This window comes from Gordionus sp. m RMFG-2023, chromosome 4 (genome assembly GCF_954871325.1).
Source record: "Gordionus sp. m RMFG-2023 chromosome 4, tfGorSpeb1-WG-v2, whole genome shotgun sequence".
Lineage (NCBI taxonomy): Eukaryota > Metazoa > Nematomorpha > Gordioida > Chordodea > Parachordodidae > Gordionus > Gordionus sp. m RMFG-2023.
In genome coordinates, this window is record NC_088778.1 from 17,333,366 (window position 1) to 17,352,687 (window position 19,322).

At 23.7% G+C, this 19,322-nt stretch overlaps 1 protein-coding gene across 2 annotated transcripts in view; it reads right to left on the minus strand.

The window, feature by feature from the left end:
- LOC135927878 (sprouty-related, EVH1 domain-containing protein 2-like) overlaps window positions 1–6,117 on the minus strand; it is a 31,428-nt gene extending 25,311 nt beyond the window's left edge. The window contains exon 1 of one of the 2 annotated variants that reach the window (XM_065464112.1): window positions 5,945–6,117. In XM_065464112.1, the coding sequence (XP_065320184.1) occupies window positions 5,945–5,958 (14 nt within the window). In that variant the 5' untranslated portion in view covers window positions 5,959–6,117. Of the gene's footprint in view, window positions 1–5,416; window positions 5,504–5,944 lie in introns of those variants that run through there. The other variant, XM_065464113.1, reaches the window with a different exon arrangement.
- Window positions 6,118–19,322: the final 13,205 nt, after the last annotated feature.

A 19,322-nucleotide genomic window follows, 5' to 3' on the forward strand; every position in this document is an offset into this window, starting at 1 on the left:
TCGCTAAAATGGAAGAAAAATCATCCAAAATCCCAGTTTTAAATACAAGTATTTAATCCCCTAGTATCTATTAATATTAATTTCAAATTTACTTTAAAAATTTTCTAGGAGATATAAGCCATGTTCCCAATTTTTAGCGATTTTTGTTTTAGCGATTTAAAACGGGAACCCATTTTGTATACTATAACCTAGTAAAGGTGACTAGACTGAAGTAGATATACCAAACTTGACACCTAAAAATACATACCGAACGGAGCCTTTATACATCGTCTAACTTTTTGTGTATTTAAAAAATTAAATAATCAATTTGATTGCAATTTTATCATTTGATTTAATTTAAAGGAATATAATTTAGGGATGTACCGATATTTCGCCCATTTTAAAATATAGGTTATCGGCCAATATTATAAAATATTTCCGATCCGATATAAAATGGCGTCAAAAATAAAATTTTATAAAATTTTTAAATAAAATCATTTATTTTTATAAATAAAATCGAAATCCATTTTTATGTATATTTTTTTTATAATAATTAATTAATAAACATTCTGTCATATTGTTATTTTTTTGCGTATTCTGTTTATAAAAGTGTGCGATAATCTCTTTAGAATCTGTTTTTAGTGAAACTCTTGATATTGTCAGTTATCATCGCCGCAGGCTGACCTCTGATAAATTTGAAATTTTGGTATTTCTAAAAAGAAATCTTCGATATATTAAGGTTATATTATTTTAATATTTATTTCAAATTTCATAATATATTTGTTTATTACTTATTATGTATATAGATTAATGTTATATAAAAGTGATTTAACTATAAAAATATTTTATTTAATTGCAATTAAATTGAATATAAAATATAACTTATCTTTATACAAAATTAGATATGATATCGGATCGGTAATCTGCCGATATCAATTTAATAACGGGAACATCGGATCGGCCTCCAAAAAGTGGTATCAGTAAACCCCATAATAATTATCAATTAAAAGTTGGGTTCCCAAAAAGGAACCATAATTATATTTTAAAATTTCAATTTTTTTTTAATTTATAGAAATTCTTTGGCTTCATTGATAAAATGTCTAATTTGCTCTCTAGATTTTTTTAAACTAACAAGGCAAAAAATTTAAATGCCAGTTAAAATATTTTAAATTTTTTTTAAATGTTTTATGATTATAATTTATATTTAATAATCCTTCCTACCTCTTATAACATATATAATTCAATTTACATTTATTTATCACATTTATAGCATAAATATATATGCTAACAACTTATATCGATTTCAAATTTTGGCGTTATATATATAATTTTAAAATTTCCGACAGAATCATTTTAAAAAAATTTCCTGCAAAGCTAAGGTAAAATTTCAAAAATTAATATTTAAAGAATGGATATAAGGATTTTTTTACCAGTATTGATTACCATAGATATCAAATTCCTTAGGTTTAATTTTATTTATTATGATTATAATTTTTCATTTTACATTACTCAAAATATTTAGTATCTAGGAGATGTTAATCCAAGAGATAAAAATTACAAAAAGCTTATCCAATAAGATGAGGCATATGTTTTCAAGCAGTAACGGCTTTTATAGGGTTTGAAAAGTCTATTATAAATGTTCTTACTAAAATAACCCAATGGCCTGAAAAAGTCATTTCTTCAGAAGCAGACAGATTATTGGGCACAATACTACAATCTATTACTAAAATGTATTAAAAAATTATTTAATTTTGAAAAAAATGATATCGATTTGATTAAAACTATGACAATAGCTGATTGGAACTTAAGGAAATTAGGGTAAATGTAGATGACGAATTTCATAAATTATATGTCATTGTTGAGTCAAAAGAATAGCTCTAAGAATTTAATATTTGTCTACCTCCTCGCAACAAGGCAAGTCCAACGTTTTAATACTAATATAGGGTCATTCAAATAATACTATAAATATAACTTCTTTATTCTCCTCTTGGATACTTTTATTACTCAAATGAATAAATGGTTTTGATTTAAGATAGTACTACAAATCTGGCAAGCTGAATCCTTTCGAATCTATTTCAAGCTAAATGTAAACATGGTATAAAAGATTAACTGCAGCTGATAATGTTCCAAAAAATGTTACAGATGCATTGCATAATTTCAAACACATTTTTGACTAATTTCTTAATATATAGAAATTACTGTACATTTTGGCAAGAACATTTTATTCTTTAAGAAGAATAAAAAGATATCTTAGATGTACTACCTATGAAAATTGCTTGAATTAGTTAGCCCTTCTTAATATATATAAGAAGTTTACACATGCTCTGATGAAATCATTGAAAAATTAGCTAAATCCTAAAAAAGATTGAATTTCACATTATAAATTTCTAATATGCTTCTTAATTATACTTTTACACATTATTTTCATAAATACTTTGTAGGTTAATACACATGCAATAATTCATAAGAATTTTATGCATTTAATATTTCTAACATTTAACTTTTTTAAATATAATATAAATTTATATGTCAAATTTTAAATACTATAACAAGTTACATTTCGAGACACTTATTTTATAGATAGTCATTAGTGTTAGTCTTATAAACTTAAGATATTTTTGCCTAGAATTTTTTTTTAATTATTTTCCCTCCATAAAATTTCTGCGTACACGCCTGGTTATAGGCAAAAAATGGCCCTTTGGGGATGTGACAATAGGAAGGAAAAAAAGTGATGGAATCTACAGTTATGAATATCATAAAGATGTTACAAATTAATAAGTAGCGAATTAATAATTATAGTTTATATATAGAAACTATATATAGATACGTATTTAGAACATTATGTCCGCCGAATCACAAAAACCAGTCCTGTTTTGGCACAAGACTGAGAGGATCAATTTTTACTTTTTTAAAATTAATTTTTTGCTTAAAATATTTTTTTTTCACATAGTATTATTTATTTAAAAAATTATATTGTCGGTGGGAAAGGTCAAACGTTACATAATAAGAGTCTGCACGGGAAGAATATTACCTTCTTTAATATATCAATATATATACAACGAGGGAGGATAAACAACAATGGACGAGGTATTTGCAAATAGGACTGTGCCGATCTACAAATTTTTCACCGATCCGATCAGGCGCGTAACCAAGGGAGGACCATCGCAATATTGCCTATTCTCGTAAATATCATTTTAAGCTAATAAAAATTACACCCCCCCCCCTCAACACTAGCGGAATGTGACTAGTTAGATTCAAAATCTTTTTCTTGTTGCAGATAATTTAACAAAAAATGGTGTAAAATTTTTAACTATTTTTTTAAACACCACAATAAATAAATTATATTTTAGTTCCTTTCATTAATTTATTATTATGAAATCATTTATAAAATAAAAAAAAATGATATTATATATATATATATATATATATAAACATAAATTAACCAAAAACAAGTAGTTACAAGGAATTTGGTGGTGTTTACTACAAAAACATGGATCATAGATGTATGTGAAGTGGTAAAGGATATTATATAAGGATAAAAGACAATAGTTAAGAATGAAGTGTATCTAGCGTTCATGCGGTGATAGCAGATTAAGGTCAGTGTATGCAGTGTCCCTTTTTATTTTAAAAGTTTATAAATGATAATTGAGTTTAAGGATGGAGTCATCGTGGTGAGTGAATGTTACGAAATGACATGATTAACTTGATTTATGGAATGCGCGAAGGAATATAGAATAAAAACTTGTGGAAATATAACCATATGTATCTGAATGCGACTAGGAAGAGCAAGAGGGTTTGAGAGAAAAAGTTTATAAATTGGAGGCGGTAGAGACATGTAATAATTTGGGTTAACTTTATTGTGTTGCAGTGTGACGGAAGGCTTGAAGGTGATTTGAGAGAAGAGAACCTAATGGCCAAGTTGAAATGGAGAGAAGATAGCTTTGTGTTACTAGATAAGAGATTTCCGCTGGAAGTCGAAGATTTATTAAATGGCGATGAGAGCGAATATTGGTCGAATAAGTTTTAAAAAAGTTGGAGGTAATTAAAATACTAAATAATTGTCAGATGATACCAAGCAAGTCAAAAAAGGATAATATTAAGAACGAAAAGAATACAGAGAAGTTATCGCTAGATTATATCTGAAAAAGTGCATAAATATCGGTAGTAGAAGGGAACCTTAAAAAATGGCGGGATTTAGTTAGGGAGGATTTTATTGCTGAAACAGAATTAGGAGATTGTATAAGGAGAATAGAGAAGCCTGTGGGTGTAAGAACGAGTATCTGACTAGAATGAATAACAGCAGGGTTATAATGAAGGTTGCTATAGCCAATATTTGGCTTCAAGGAAATAAAATATAAATATCAAGGTGATTCTTATACAAAATTGATATTAACAACTTAATAATAATAGAAAATAGGGTTGCAATGATATTTTTACCTATCCTAAAATAATCTGATTATGTGTGTATATCTCGGAATCAGCTAGAGATTGTAAGTTCATTTTTAATGTATAACAATTTTGGAATGTTAATAAAACTATTTTATGGAGGGGTCAGTATTGGATAACAAAATCAGACTATTTTGGATCGGGTTTTTACAATTTTTGATACGATTTTGAACAAATTTTGGACTGGCAGATTTTAACATTTCCTTATAATAATATTGTTTTATAACAAATTTAATGTTATATCGATATTCCAAGATATAGAAACATAAAAATTTGGCTGCCAATTTGATGTTAATTTTGAGGTATATATACATTTAAGACCAGGCCATTTTATGATCGACAAAAATATCGGAGCACTAATAAAAAATAATCTTAACCAAGATTGTTTCATTTCAAAGCAGATAAGACAATGAATCTTAACTATTTAAAGAGTGAAAAAAGATTTTAATATAAATTTTTGATTATAAATCGTTTCAATCACAAAAAAGGTAAATAACCAAAATTTTAATAACATTTTATTAGCAGTGATTTTACATTAAAATAATTACATTTCTTTGAAATCCCAAATAGGATATATTTTTGGCCATATCAGTGAAAAAAGTATCAATACTAATTTTTCTGATTTTTTTAAGGTGTAGAGAGGGGGGATCAATTTCTTAAGATTGTATACTCGAGAAGTAATTCTTGCTAACACTGCCCAGATTTTAAAAAACACATTCAAATCAATTAATTGTGTATTTTTGTAACAAAAATGTATATAATGAGATTACTATTTATTATTTCATAAATCTGAAATTTAAATTGGGTTTATGAACCAGAGATGGGTTAAGGATCAGTTTTGTTGCTTAAACCATTGTGAGGCCCTATACTAAATTCCTAAAATCAGATCCGCCTGTATCAGGTCAAAATAATAGCAATTAACTGGTATCAGTTAGGAAGGAAAGAATAAAAGATAACAAAATAATTTAGTACAAAAATATTATGGACTTACATGATAGTGATGCAAAATCGCTAAACCTTTGTGCCATTTATGAGCAAAATCTTAAGGCTTGTGTTATTTTTGTGGATAAAATACTGAGTTAGCCGTTTTAAAAAAACGGCCCAAGTGGAGAGATTTTACATCGCTACATAGAGAATAGCTACTTTTCCTAGCTTTGGATTTTATTTTTCAAGTTGATAAGATAGATATTAAGCAACATCAAAAATTTTAATTTCACTAAGTTTATAAAAGGCGAAAAAAAAATCAATATTTAATTTTAATATTTTTTATGAATGAAATTTGGAATGGAAAATAAAACAAACAGAAACCGATCGATAAAATATTAAATAAATTTATGAATGAAAAGATTTTTTTTTATGAATTGACAAGTTTTGGCGATTCATTCACATTTAAAATGCCATTAAAACAGCATCGTTTCGAATAAAACATTTCACCATGACAAATAATCAGAGATAGATAACTCATAATAAAGAAATTGATTAATAATAATATAAATAAATCATAAAAGTATGGATAAACTTCTTTTCCTCCATTGAATAAGAAAAGTAATCAAGATGAGATCATCGCAGAATCTATATATAAATGCATCTTCTTTTTATAAAAATTCTTCTCCCTATTTTTTGTTTAAAATATATTTCATTTTAATTTAATATACTTGAAAAAAAAAATCAAATAATATTACATAACAAATAAAATAATACATTTTTATCAAATCGGCATTTGTAATTTTAAAATTTTTAAATAATTTTCTATTTTTTTTATATAAAATTACAAAATAAAAATAAATAATTTTATAATATTTTGCTTGTTTATCTTTTCTTTTGTTTTTTTTATCAAATTTTTAATAAATAAATAATGAATCTTTTCTTATTTATATTTACAAATATAAATAGTTTTTATCTTACTTTTTAAAATTTATTTATTTATGTTGTTTAATTTTTTTAAAAAGGCGTATTTGTTGTAATTTTTTTATTAACTTTTAAATATTTTTTATGAATTAAAATTTTTTTATAATATTTATGAATAATAAATAACCGATTATAATAAAATAAAGGAATCATGTGTTATATTCGAGTCGAGGAAAAAATAAATTATAGTACTTTTATTTTGTTTTTTCTTAAATATACAACAAGAATAGCAAATTGAAAAAAAAGTTAGAACATTTTTCTAATGATATACTATTATTCTAATTTTTCATATCAATATTTTAAAAAATAATAATTAATAAATAAAAATAATTTACTGATTGATGAAGGCGATAGATAACCGAAAAAATATATAATTTTTAAAAATTTAAGGGTACATTTTTTTTACTAAATATTTTTAAAAACATAAGAAATGGGGAAAAAGAGGCACTTATTGAAATGCGAAGGGATAAGTGGACGGGTTCCAGGAGATTTGGATAGTTGGCCAATCCTTATTTTTTGGAGATAATAGCTCTATAGTCTTCTTTAGAATATAAACAGGCTAAACCATGTCATAAGGATCGGAATTTTCCCACACTGTTTACATTTATGTGGTAGCCGATGGTAACCCTTAGCTCCTCGTCGGATAGCAAAAGATCGAGATTGGCACTTGGTCAGTTTCAAGCCATTCATGGCCCGAGTTTTGCCCCAAGTATTTGAGGATTGTTTCTTCAATTGAGGGATTAATCCCCATCTTGCTAAATTAGTTGGTAATTAATTTTATTTAATTCAGTATTAAAATTATTCAAATCCGTCAAAAACAATTTTTCCTCTGAATAATAGCGTATTCCTTTAATAAAATTGTGAAAGCGCATTTTCGATAAGCTAAAAATGGGGATTCCCAGAAGACTCGGAAGAGTAGCTGCATACAAATTTAGAATATTTTTTCGTCCATATTTATACACACTGATTTTAGACAATTTTACCCAAAACAGTTAAAATACTATTATAGATTTTTCATATGAATTAAAAACTGCACAAAGGTTCATCGCGAATATTATCTGAAATTTATAATATAGGTATTCCACACTTGCTGGAATACATTTCAGGTCAAATCAAAATTTTCAAATATAAAACGCTCTTAATAAATGATTTAAAAGTGAGAATAAAGAATAATCATGGATCCTAATAGACTATAAGTTGCAATACATTTTCGGTCAAATCAGAGCTTTTAGATTTTAAAATCGTCTTAAGAATGCTTTAAAGTTGAGTGATTCCGAATTTCAATAAAATTCATATTTCAATATGATATGTGCCTTATATAAAATTTTGTTATATAATAATTCATTAAGTAGGTCGATAATGAATAGTTATTATGATATTCCCTTTGCCCCCTGATGTACCATTTTTTTTTGACCTGGTTAAATTGCCATAGATATGGATGGTTAATACATTAATACAAATTATAGCTCAATAGCTATCCATTTACCCCTAATTTATAATAGTCGCATAATTATTTTGATTAATTTAAATAACTATAAATAGATATTGATTTGAATAAATATAAATGGCTTACATTTAAATTCCTTAATTTTGCATGATATTGTCCTTAAATTTTCATACTAAAAATCAAGACTATTATCCTTAAAAAAAACAAAAAAAATAAATATTCCTTAATTTTACATATCGTCTTTAAATTTTATAATAAAAATCAGGACTATTCCTAATACTAAAAGAAATGATTTAATATTACTTATTTTTTTATATTAACTAATTTGGGAAATTTAATAAATTATAATTTGGGTTCTTGGTAATTAGGACAACTTCCTAATTTTACCAAATTAAGTACCAATCAAATTCCTATTAACTACTATTAAAAAGCAGAAAAAGTCTTGATGACAATTGTCTAAGCAAAGATCTTGGTCCCAATGGTGCCCTTAGAAGAATTGAAATTATTTTCCTTCGATAATTCGTAATGAGTATTTATAATCCCTTCATTGGTTAAAATCGCTCTAACTTCGATATCACTCTATGATCCATTGAGAAGGGAACAATATTAAATTTGGGAATTCTCATAGAAATTACAATCTTAATAAATTTAAGCATTGTTGCATTCTTCCTCTAACAAATAATTGTTGGCATATTTAAAATTATTTTAGTAAAATTTATTATATAATTTATTTTAAGAATGAATAAATGTTAGTTAAAACGATAGTTATCATTTATTGAAAAATTAAGGACTTTCTTTTTGGATTTTTTAACCTTTGCCATTTACCATCCGTCCTTTGTCTATTGGGATTTCGCCTAGTTAGGTTATATAAAAATATTACATGTAACAGCCAAAATTGTATTTTTTAAAAAATTAGGTACAATTTTTGTGATTGAAATGAATTTCATTCACGTTAGATGCATCTTTTTGGAATTGATCAAAAATCAATTTATGTTATTGAAGATCTTCGGTAAGTATACTTCCTATAATATAGTCAAAAATGTGTAATAGTGCTGTAAACATTTCTACAAAGAATCATTCAAAAAAGTAAACGTGTTCACGTTTGGTCAAAACTTTATGAATAAATATTTTTTTTAAATTTTATAAATCAAGGGATTTTTCCGGCAATGTTAAGCGAGTTTTTTTTTAAATTTAAAAATCTTATTTTACCCTAAATATATTCCAACATGTTAATTCCTATCTTCTGAATTGTAGACAATTTTTCATATAGATTTGAGTCATTTTATAATTTATATAAAAAATCTGGAACTCCTACTTTTTTCAGTAGCGGTAGCTTTAGCGCGCTAAATTTTAAAAAAGTAATAGCTTACTACTATCAATTTTATATAATAAATACACATAAAAATTATTTAAATATATTTATAATTTTATAATTAATTATAAAACCATGATCCTTATTTTATTTTATTTTATTTAATTTTGAAATTTAAATTTAAATTTATATTTAATATGCATTATATAAATCTAGTTTTCAAAATAATTAAAATTTTAAAATGTCGACAGTAGTGATTGATATTGAAGATAATTTTGGTATAGATAATGTCGACAAAATATTTCCCATGAAGAGAATATAGAATCTTTTCCTAAATTCGCAAATATTTTAATCTCGATAAAAGAAATTAACATAGGATATTAATTTGTTATATGATGTGCCAGAAGGTTTTATCATCAAACAAGACTATTAATTTCAATACTTTTTGGCTTGTTGAGTTTATGTGAAAGTTGATTTTCTTCCCCAGTTCAACCATGGTTGGTTTCAAATGGCCATAATATATTATTTAAGAATTATATTATAAATTAAAAATTACAATAAATAATTAATGTTAACATTTCATCTTATCATTAGACTCATCTATTCAATGATAATATTTTATAAATTATTAACTTTATTATATGGAATGGCATACCAATTTTTTGGTTTTTTTATTTTTTATCGTCGAACCAGTCTATTAATATTTAAGTTTGCTTAACTATTCAATTATTATAATTTTTTATCTAATTTTTTACCTAATTTTTTACCTAATTTTTTTACCTAATTTTTTACCTAATTTTCTTGTATATTTTATTTTATGTTATTTTTTTAATGAAGTTATTTTAGTTTTTGTGAGTTTTTAATTCATTTTTACTTTCCAACATGTACCATAAATTTGTCAAAGAAGCATTTTACTTATAGTCTCAATAAACAAGCATTAAATTCGGTAAAAGCCAAAATATTTTTAAAATAACAAAATAAATAAAAGACCGGCCCTGGACTGGCCATTTTATTTAGAACCATGTTCTGGATTAATCTTTTAAAGACCGTGGTCCGGCCCGAACATCAGACTGGACCTGAGCTTCACTATGAAGGACTAAGACCTTTTATTTCTAATAGTGGTCAATTGCAATATGATTGAAACAGTTGTCCTAATTATCAAGAGAATACGTTACCTGCTATTCAATAAAAGTAACGTGTTACTCGTAACTTACTCCAATGTAATAAAAATAAAATTATACAAAAATAATATATTATAGGATAAGTTCTTTTTGTAATAATTTTTTTTATATTTTTCAACATTAATTTTAAAAATTATCATAAAAACAAGAGTGCATAGTGTTCAAAACCTTTTTAACTGGCACAGAAAATGGGAGGTTGTATTTTATTTAATAAATGAAAAATTGATTTGGGGATAAAAATATTTATATAAGGATCTTTATTTGCAAAACAATTTTTAGATAATCTTTACAAGAATCTTCATACACATCCTCATTATTATTTTTTATCTTTATCTGAACTTAATCTGAAATTCATATAATTACATTCATTTTATTTAAGATTTGAGCTGCTGGACACCGAGGTAAAATATTTAAATTAGGGCACAATCTAAATATAGAAAGTGCAATAACGCACTTTTCGTGTAAATGTTTTCTTACTTGTGCCAGGGGAGAGTTAAATCATCTGAATCTGAAAAATACTAATGACATATATTCTTAGATAAATTATAATATTAGAGAATTAACATACCTCATTTATTCAATGATTTGACTGTATAATATACAAAATGTAATAATAAAATATAAATAAAAACTTTGTTGCTTGAATTTAATTAAAATCTCGACTTATGCAATATTAAATAAAAAAAAAATCTCAAAATTTTAAGTAAAATATTTTTTCCTATATTTTTAAAGAAAGAATTTAAAAAGTAATGAGTAACGTTATCTGTTATCGTTACTCAAAAAAAGAAACTCTTTACCTTTTGAAACAAGTAACGAATGGCGTTCTTTTCAAGGAAGAATTGGTAACGACGTTACTTTCATCGACGTTACTTTCAACGATGTTACTTTACAGCAATAATAAAAATATCATAAAATTTACCAAAGAGATGAGAAAAATGCCATTTTTATTTAAAATTTTTTTTTTGCAAATTTCTAATATGAACGAATGGAAATTTTGTCAAACTCAAAAAAAGATAATTAAAAAATTTATATGATAGTCATATATGCAGTGTTGTTAAACGCTACTTTTAAAAGTAGCGCGCTATCGCTACCGCTATCGTTTTCAAATGAGTAGAGCGCTATTAGCTACTTTTTTCGTTATTTTGATTTTTTTTTTAAATATTTTTTACGTAACTTTATTTCCACAAATAAAATATTGTTATAAAAACATGACTATAATTTGTTACATATATATATATATATATATATATATATAATTTATTTATTATTGCACTTTAATAATAATAACATTTCGGTAATGTCATCCCCAAATCTAGAGCGATGATCAGAAAGTATAAGCTTTGCCATACTAAATAATCGTTCAGCACTAGCACTTGAGCGCAACGCAGTATTAAATTTAATAAACACACTTTTTATATGAAAAAAATCATAAAAATATTTAAATGAGTATTTTTAGATTTTAAAAAAAGCATCTAGAGATTCAATAATATTATTATTATTTATTTCAAAAAATTCATCTATGGAAGGCTGCGGTTTCGATCTTTCTATTATATTAGTATCGTGGTTAGGCATAGCATTTTTTAACGTTACCATAAGTCTATCAAGTTACCCTTTAGATTCAGTTAAATTATTATATGGCCAATTTAACTCGAAACTAGGATGAACGATAGCAGCTATTACATTATCATCATCATACAGATCTGGAAATTTAATTTATATAAAGCGATTGTATTTTAAAAAAAGAAGAATACCTTTTTAAATTTCAAAATTTAAATTTATCTGAGATTTAGATTCATTTATAAAAAAAATATTAAAATAGCATTAAATTATGGTAAATAAAGATTTTAAAAATATAAAAGGTAATTAATAATATATTAATTTTGAATTTTATATTAATACTATATATTAATATTATAGAAAGGATAATCTATATTTTTCTCATTTTCCAAAGAAATTTCGCTATCTTCAACAATCTCACACATTTTTAATAACTAGATTTATAATGCTAACTACATTTATAATGTATATTTTAAAATATAAATTTAAATTTCAAAATTAAATTAAATAAAAGGATTATATTTTAGATTTAATAAAAAATATTTTTTAGATGTATTTATTATGTAAAGCGTTACTTCGCTACTTTCTAAATTAATAGCGAGCTACGGCTATCGCTATTTTCTAAAAAAAGTAACCAGCCAAAGCTATCGCTACTGAAAAAAGTAGCGCGCTATAGTAGCGCGCTATTTTAACAACACTGCATATATGTAATTTATATTTACATGCATTCATTGGAGCGAAAAGATTTTATTTTAATAAAAAGGGATGTCGAATATTTAAAAAGTGGTTTTTATTATTACAAAAAAATAATTATTAAATGCCTTGAAGTTATTGCTTTTGCAAGTAAAATAATATTGTAAAACAAAAAAAACTCTTTTTTTAATTAACATTTCCGTTTTTTTAACAATAATTATCTCATGAAAATTATAATGATTCTACATTCATTCATAAAAAAATATTCTATTTACTATTTTCATTCACAAAATAATAACTTACTTATCATTCATTCTATTCTACTTCTATATAGTTCTTTTTATTATTTAATAATAAAAGTTTAACAATGAAGGTAAATTTATAGATAAAATTTAAGTTTTTTTCCTTCTTTTTTATAGAGCACATTGTAGAATCAAATTTTACAAATATATGTTTCGACATTTATCATGGGCGACCAAATAAAATGCGTTTAAATATGTCTTCCCCTCTAATGTTATGGTAATGCTTTTTAGTTATATAGTAAAAATGCCTCCCCTTTCAAATCAAAATTGCAAAATTTTAAAAAAAAATTTTATTTAGGTAATTATAATATAGTTTTATTTAAATTTGTGAAATTAATACCCAGTATAACTTTTAAAATGGCATCTTCATTGAAGTTATTCTCAATTACGTTTACCGCTCTCAAATAATTTGATTAGTTTTAATTTAGTAAAGCATATTTAGTCATTATCTTTAGTCCTATTGCAACGTTTGGGCACAGATCATCTCTTAAAATTGAAGATTTTATTGGGTGATATTTAAATAAATAAGATCTGATATTATAGATTAAATATTCATCCGCAAGATCATTTGCCACATTATTCTTTTCGCTACTGTTTCTCTTGCATTAAAATTATTTCAAATTGTACTTTTTTTAACAGTGATTGTTTTCACTTTTTATTATTTCAAATATTGTGGAAAATGTAAAAATTTTAAAGAGCCATTTAAAAATATGAAAATTCATATCAATTGAATTTTTTCAGAATTTATGAAATATAATTAAGTTTTCAGTCTGATTTTCCTTTGGAATTAACCAGATAGCGTGCTATCTTTTTTAGTAGTTTTAGCTAATAGCGGGTTAATTTGGATAGGCACTACCAAATATTGTGGCCTAGTCGGCAAGAGCTTCGCTTACTTTATTTATTTTTTTAGCGCGCTCCTTTTTTTGAAAGTAACTAAGTAGCGCGCAACTTAGCTACTTTTTAAAAATATAATGAATATAAAACATGAAAATTTATAATATAATATCATAATTAATTATAATTTTTATGATTTATTATTTAATTTTGAAATTGAAATTGAAATAGTAATTTATATTTTCAATTTGTATTATAAACTTAATTCATGTATATAAATAATTTAAAATAGCATCGTAGATATCCAAATCGTTGAAAAGTCAGACGATGATATTAATGAAATGGAAGATATCCGGGAAGAAAATGTTCTTAATAACAAAAATACAAATTTCCCATTTCCAAAATTTGAAAAATATTTTGATATTAATATAAAAACCAAATGGCTACAAATTTATTTTTTTAAAATGTAAAAAAAAATATATCTTCAAAATCAATACAATAACTATAACCTCAAACACCTAAAGGTAATTGTTATTTTTAAATTCTAATAGCCTTTATTTTATAAAAATATTCATGCCAACAGTTTAAGGAAATAGAAAAACATCTAAATAATTTTCGTATAGACTCTACATCCAAAGACCATTTCAATTCTAACCAAATTGATTAATAATGCACATGCCAATATTTCTTAGAAACTGACTGGTTAAGTTATTGTTGATTTTATAATTGTTACAGTTCAACCAATGTCCTTGGTTGATAATCCATCTTTTACCATGATGATTAAAACTCTACCCCCTGGTACAACATTTTATGTCCCCAGACACTAATGAATAAGATAGCAGATAACTTTAAAGTGATGAAAAATGCTCTAATGCCTAGTCATCAGAGATGCTCATGCCATAATCTAAATTTGATAGCAACAGTGGATACTGAAGGAGCCTTAAAAGGTGAAGATCTTAAAAGGGTATCAAGATTCACTTTTCATAAATGTCAAACTCTATGGAATATGCAGAACAAATCTTCTAAAGGCTCAGACATATTTTTTAAAAAAATAGGCAGATCAGTATCACGCAATCAAATTAATAGCATTTTTTTGGGATGAAAGAAGATTAGAAATAAATTTTGTCTGTTATCATATTGAAATTCAATTATATTAACGATGAAAGAAATAATTCTAATTAATAATTATTCAATTTCATATCATTTTAATTTTTTAGGTTATGCAATATGTGGCTCTTTCCCTTGAAATTTTGGAAGGTGAGAATAATATGGAGATGGCGTATTATGTTCCTACTTAAAACCTCAAAAATGACTTCCACTGATAATTTTTTTAAATAGAAGATGATATAATAGAAAATTTCCTCGACGTGTTTTTTAAATCTAAAAATACTAAATGAGTATTTTTGATAATCTTTCTTATAATAAAAATATGTATATAAAATTAAATACTGCCTTGCCCTCAAGTGCTAGTTTTGATGAGTAGAGATAGTGGTAGCGCGCTACTTTTTTGACAAATAGAGGTAGAGTGCTACTTTTAAAAGTAGTGTTTAACAACTCTGGAATTAACAAATCGAACATTTTTTTTTGATTATTTTTTGGACATTTTAACTTGATCAATTTAATAGAAAAATTAATTGCCACTTATAAATTTCTAAGTGAACTAAAAAAATTATTGAAATCTTAAATATAGAATTAAAGTAATGATTGTTTAATTTTAATAATGCATATACAAAATATATAATTAAATAATTATAAATAATTGTTAGATTTCAATAATAAAACATTCTCAAAATTTTTATCATTATGGCACCCACATTTATCTGTAAAGACATACCGGGGCACTCAGACCCGTATTTACAGTTGTGGAGGGGGGAACTGTTTATATAGGAGGGCCAATATTTTTTGATTTTGCTAATTTTATCAAACTGGTATTAGAAATTAAACGACGATTTTGATTTTTAAATTTTAAGATTAATGAATTAAAAGAAATTTTGGATTATATTGTTTTTATATGTCATTAAAACTAAATTTAAAAAAAAACAAATATTATGGGGGAAATAAGTAATTATAATGTAAGGTGTCTGTTTGAGTACTTCCCGGGGCCTGAGATTAGTTCAATTACACTCCACTACGAAAATTGGTGTTTTAAAAGAATATTTGTCCTGTCCTCTTCATGTAAGTTCGTCCTCTTTTAATTTTTCTAAAATATTATAGTAAAAGTTGTTATGTATTGTTCTAATTAACTTTTAAGTATCAGGAAATAGTTTTTAATATCTATAATTCATTTTAATTGTTTAATTAATCAAATCTTGTTAACATTTACTGGCTTACCATGTTCAAGAAGAGGTAGAGAAGAATTATCGCGGTAACTGAAGAATTCACCAACATTAGAATCTTTTTGCTGAGAAATGAAAAAGACGGATATTGTTTTTTCTTTAATGGTTAATGAGTGAATGGACATTTTATAAAGAAAATTTTTATAAGTATTTTCTTGTTTATCCAATTTAATTTGGCTACATAAAATTTTAATAATAACTTTATAAGGATTTTGTTTTTTATTTAGATTTAATTGTTAATGGCCATTAAAATTCAAAAAATAATATTTTTTTTAAATTCAGGAGGTCATTTGTAGGGGACAAAATTTTATCAAGAAGTCAATTTGGGGGCCAGGGAATTTTTTTTGGAGGGGTGGCTTCTCTTCTTCGGGGCTCCACCTTGCTATGGGCCTGTGGGCACTTGATGGCAGAGTGGTTGTTATATTAAATAAATAACAACTTTATACCCATCACTCATTTTAAAAAAAATATTCAAAATTTGATGAGTTTCAAAACGTTTATATCATCTATGAAGTGTAAAAAAATCTATTACTAAATTATTTCTAGAGATTGTCTAGAAATATTAATCTAAAAATTATGATATATATATTTTTCAATTGTTTATAAATAAAATAAAATAAAAAATTAACCATTGTCGCTTCCATTTAGTGTTGTTAAACGGCTAATTTTGACTTATAATAATAATTAAATATTTAAATTAAAGGTAAACTTTGATACTTTTATTTTTCATATTATATTGCAAAATAGAAATGAGCTAAGGAAAATAGATAAAGATCAGCAAAATTCTATAATTTAGCGTCTACATGAGCGGAGGAAGTGGGGGGGGGGGAAGGGTAGGAATAGTTTGCATCCAATTTTTTTTTGGTGGGGGGGGGGGAATATTAAGATAAATTTTTGGGAGGATATCTATTAAATTTTAAGATGAAATAGGAAAAAATATATTGCTGTAAAAATTAATACCCTTATTATGGACTAATACATTAATATTGCTGATCATCGACCAAATCTATATATTGCAAACAATCATAGACATTATTTTCCAAATAAAACTTTCTGCTATTTTTAAATTGCATTTAAAAGTTTAGACATTTTCAGCAGGCTCATAATGCCATAATGCTTTTATTGTAAATGAAGGGTTTTTAATTGAATTCGTTATCTAAAAAATAATTCTTTTACACAAAATTTTGATAGTTGGTAGTAGAAATTAAATAATTTAAATTCTTTTTAAAATTTATGAAAGGAGTATCAATATAATTAAAAAGGTGTAATTAATAATGGGAAAACATTGCCGCCGAATGGGGGGGGCATAAGTTTTTAAGGGGGTTTGCAACCAGTGAAAATCCTTCAAGTAGACGCTGTTTGAACCTATAAATAATATAGAGTATTTATTGAAACCTTGAACGATGCTGTTAAATTTAAATCATTAACTGAATATATACTTACTAAACTTATTTATATTTAGAATCAACTATATTTATTTGTGTTTTTAGGAATTATATCCAACCTCAACTTTACTACTTTTTATAAAACGCTAAATCCTGATTTCCAAATCTTTGAAGCTGGGTATAAAGTGGCTGTCAATATGATCCCTAAAAAGTTCGAAGCGAGATAATTTAAAATATAAATTGCTAAAGATTTTCTATGATTTGAAATTTTAGGTAAAATTTTATGAAAAATCCTGTTTGAGCATTTACAAAATATCTTATTTTATATGTCATTGGATTTTTATTAATTATAAAATTTCCGAAAAATTAGCAAATACAATTTAATTTTCAAGCCTCTGTATACAATATTATGAATTATAATTAATGTAAATGAACCAAATTATACAATAGATTATATAGAAAATACTCTTTTATACGATAAATAGGAAGCGATTATAATAGTGATAGTTGTAGTAAATTAGAAATTATATTTATAATTGAGTAATTTTATTTATATTTTTAATATTGATATAAGGAAAATATATATATACATGTTTGTGTATAATATAATATAATATAATATAATATAATATAATATAATATAATATAATATAATATAATATAATATAATATAATATAATATAATATAATATAATATAATATAATATAATATAATATAATATAATATAATATAATATAATATAATATAATATAATATAATATAATATAATATAATATAATATAATATAATATAATATAATATAATATAATATAATATAATATAATATAATATAATATAATATAATATAATATAATATAATATAATATAATATAATATAATATAATATAATATATAATATAATATAATATAATATAATATAATATAATATAATATAATATAATATAATATAATATAATATAATATAATATAATATAATATAATATAATATATATATATAATATAATATAATATAATATAATATAATATAATATAATATAATATAATATAATATAATATAATATATAATATAATATAATATAATATAATATAATATAATATATATATAATATAAATATAATATAATATAATATAATATAATATAATATAATATAATATAATATAATATAATATAATATAATATAATATAATATAATATAATATAATATAATATAATATAATATAATATAATATAATATAATATAATATAATATAATATAATATAATATAATATAATATAATATAATATAATATAATATAATATAATATAATATAATATAATATAATATAATATAATATAATATAATATAATATAATATAATATAATATAATATAATATAATATAATATAATATAATATAATATAATATAATATAATATAATATAATATAATATAATATAATATAATATAATATAATATAATATAATATAATATAATATAATATAGAATTATTATATCCGTTAATTACACATATTTTATAATAATTTTATTTATGTGTGTGATATAATATCGAATGAAAGTTAATTACCTGACGCTCATAATTAGCATTATCCATTTTGTAAATTGTTTGTTTACTACGATTTTATGTAAGGACGAATAAAATGAATGAATATATATATAATATGATATAGTATATCTTATTATAAATGATTAAAATTTTGTATTAGTGTAATATGGAAAAAATAACTGTCAATAAATTTAAGTTATATAAACATAAAAAAAATAGGTAAGAGTTGTACCATAATAAAAATGATTATAATTTTATATTGTTATAATATAGAAAGAAAATATTTTCACTAATTGTAAGTTATATAAAGTGATAAAAAAAAGTGGATAAGAGATTTACTGTAATAATATAGGCAGAATTTCTTAAATGATTAGTAGTATTAGAAACTATCATTATAT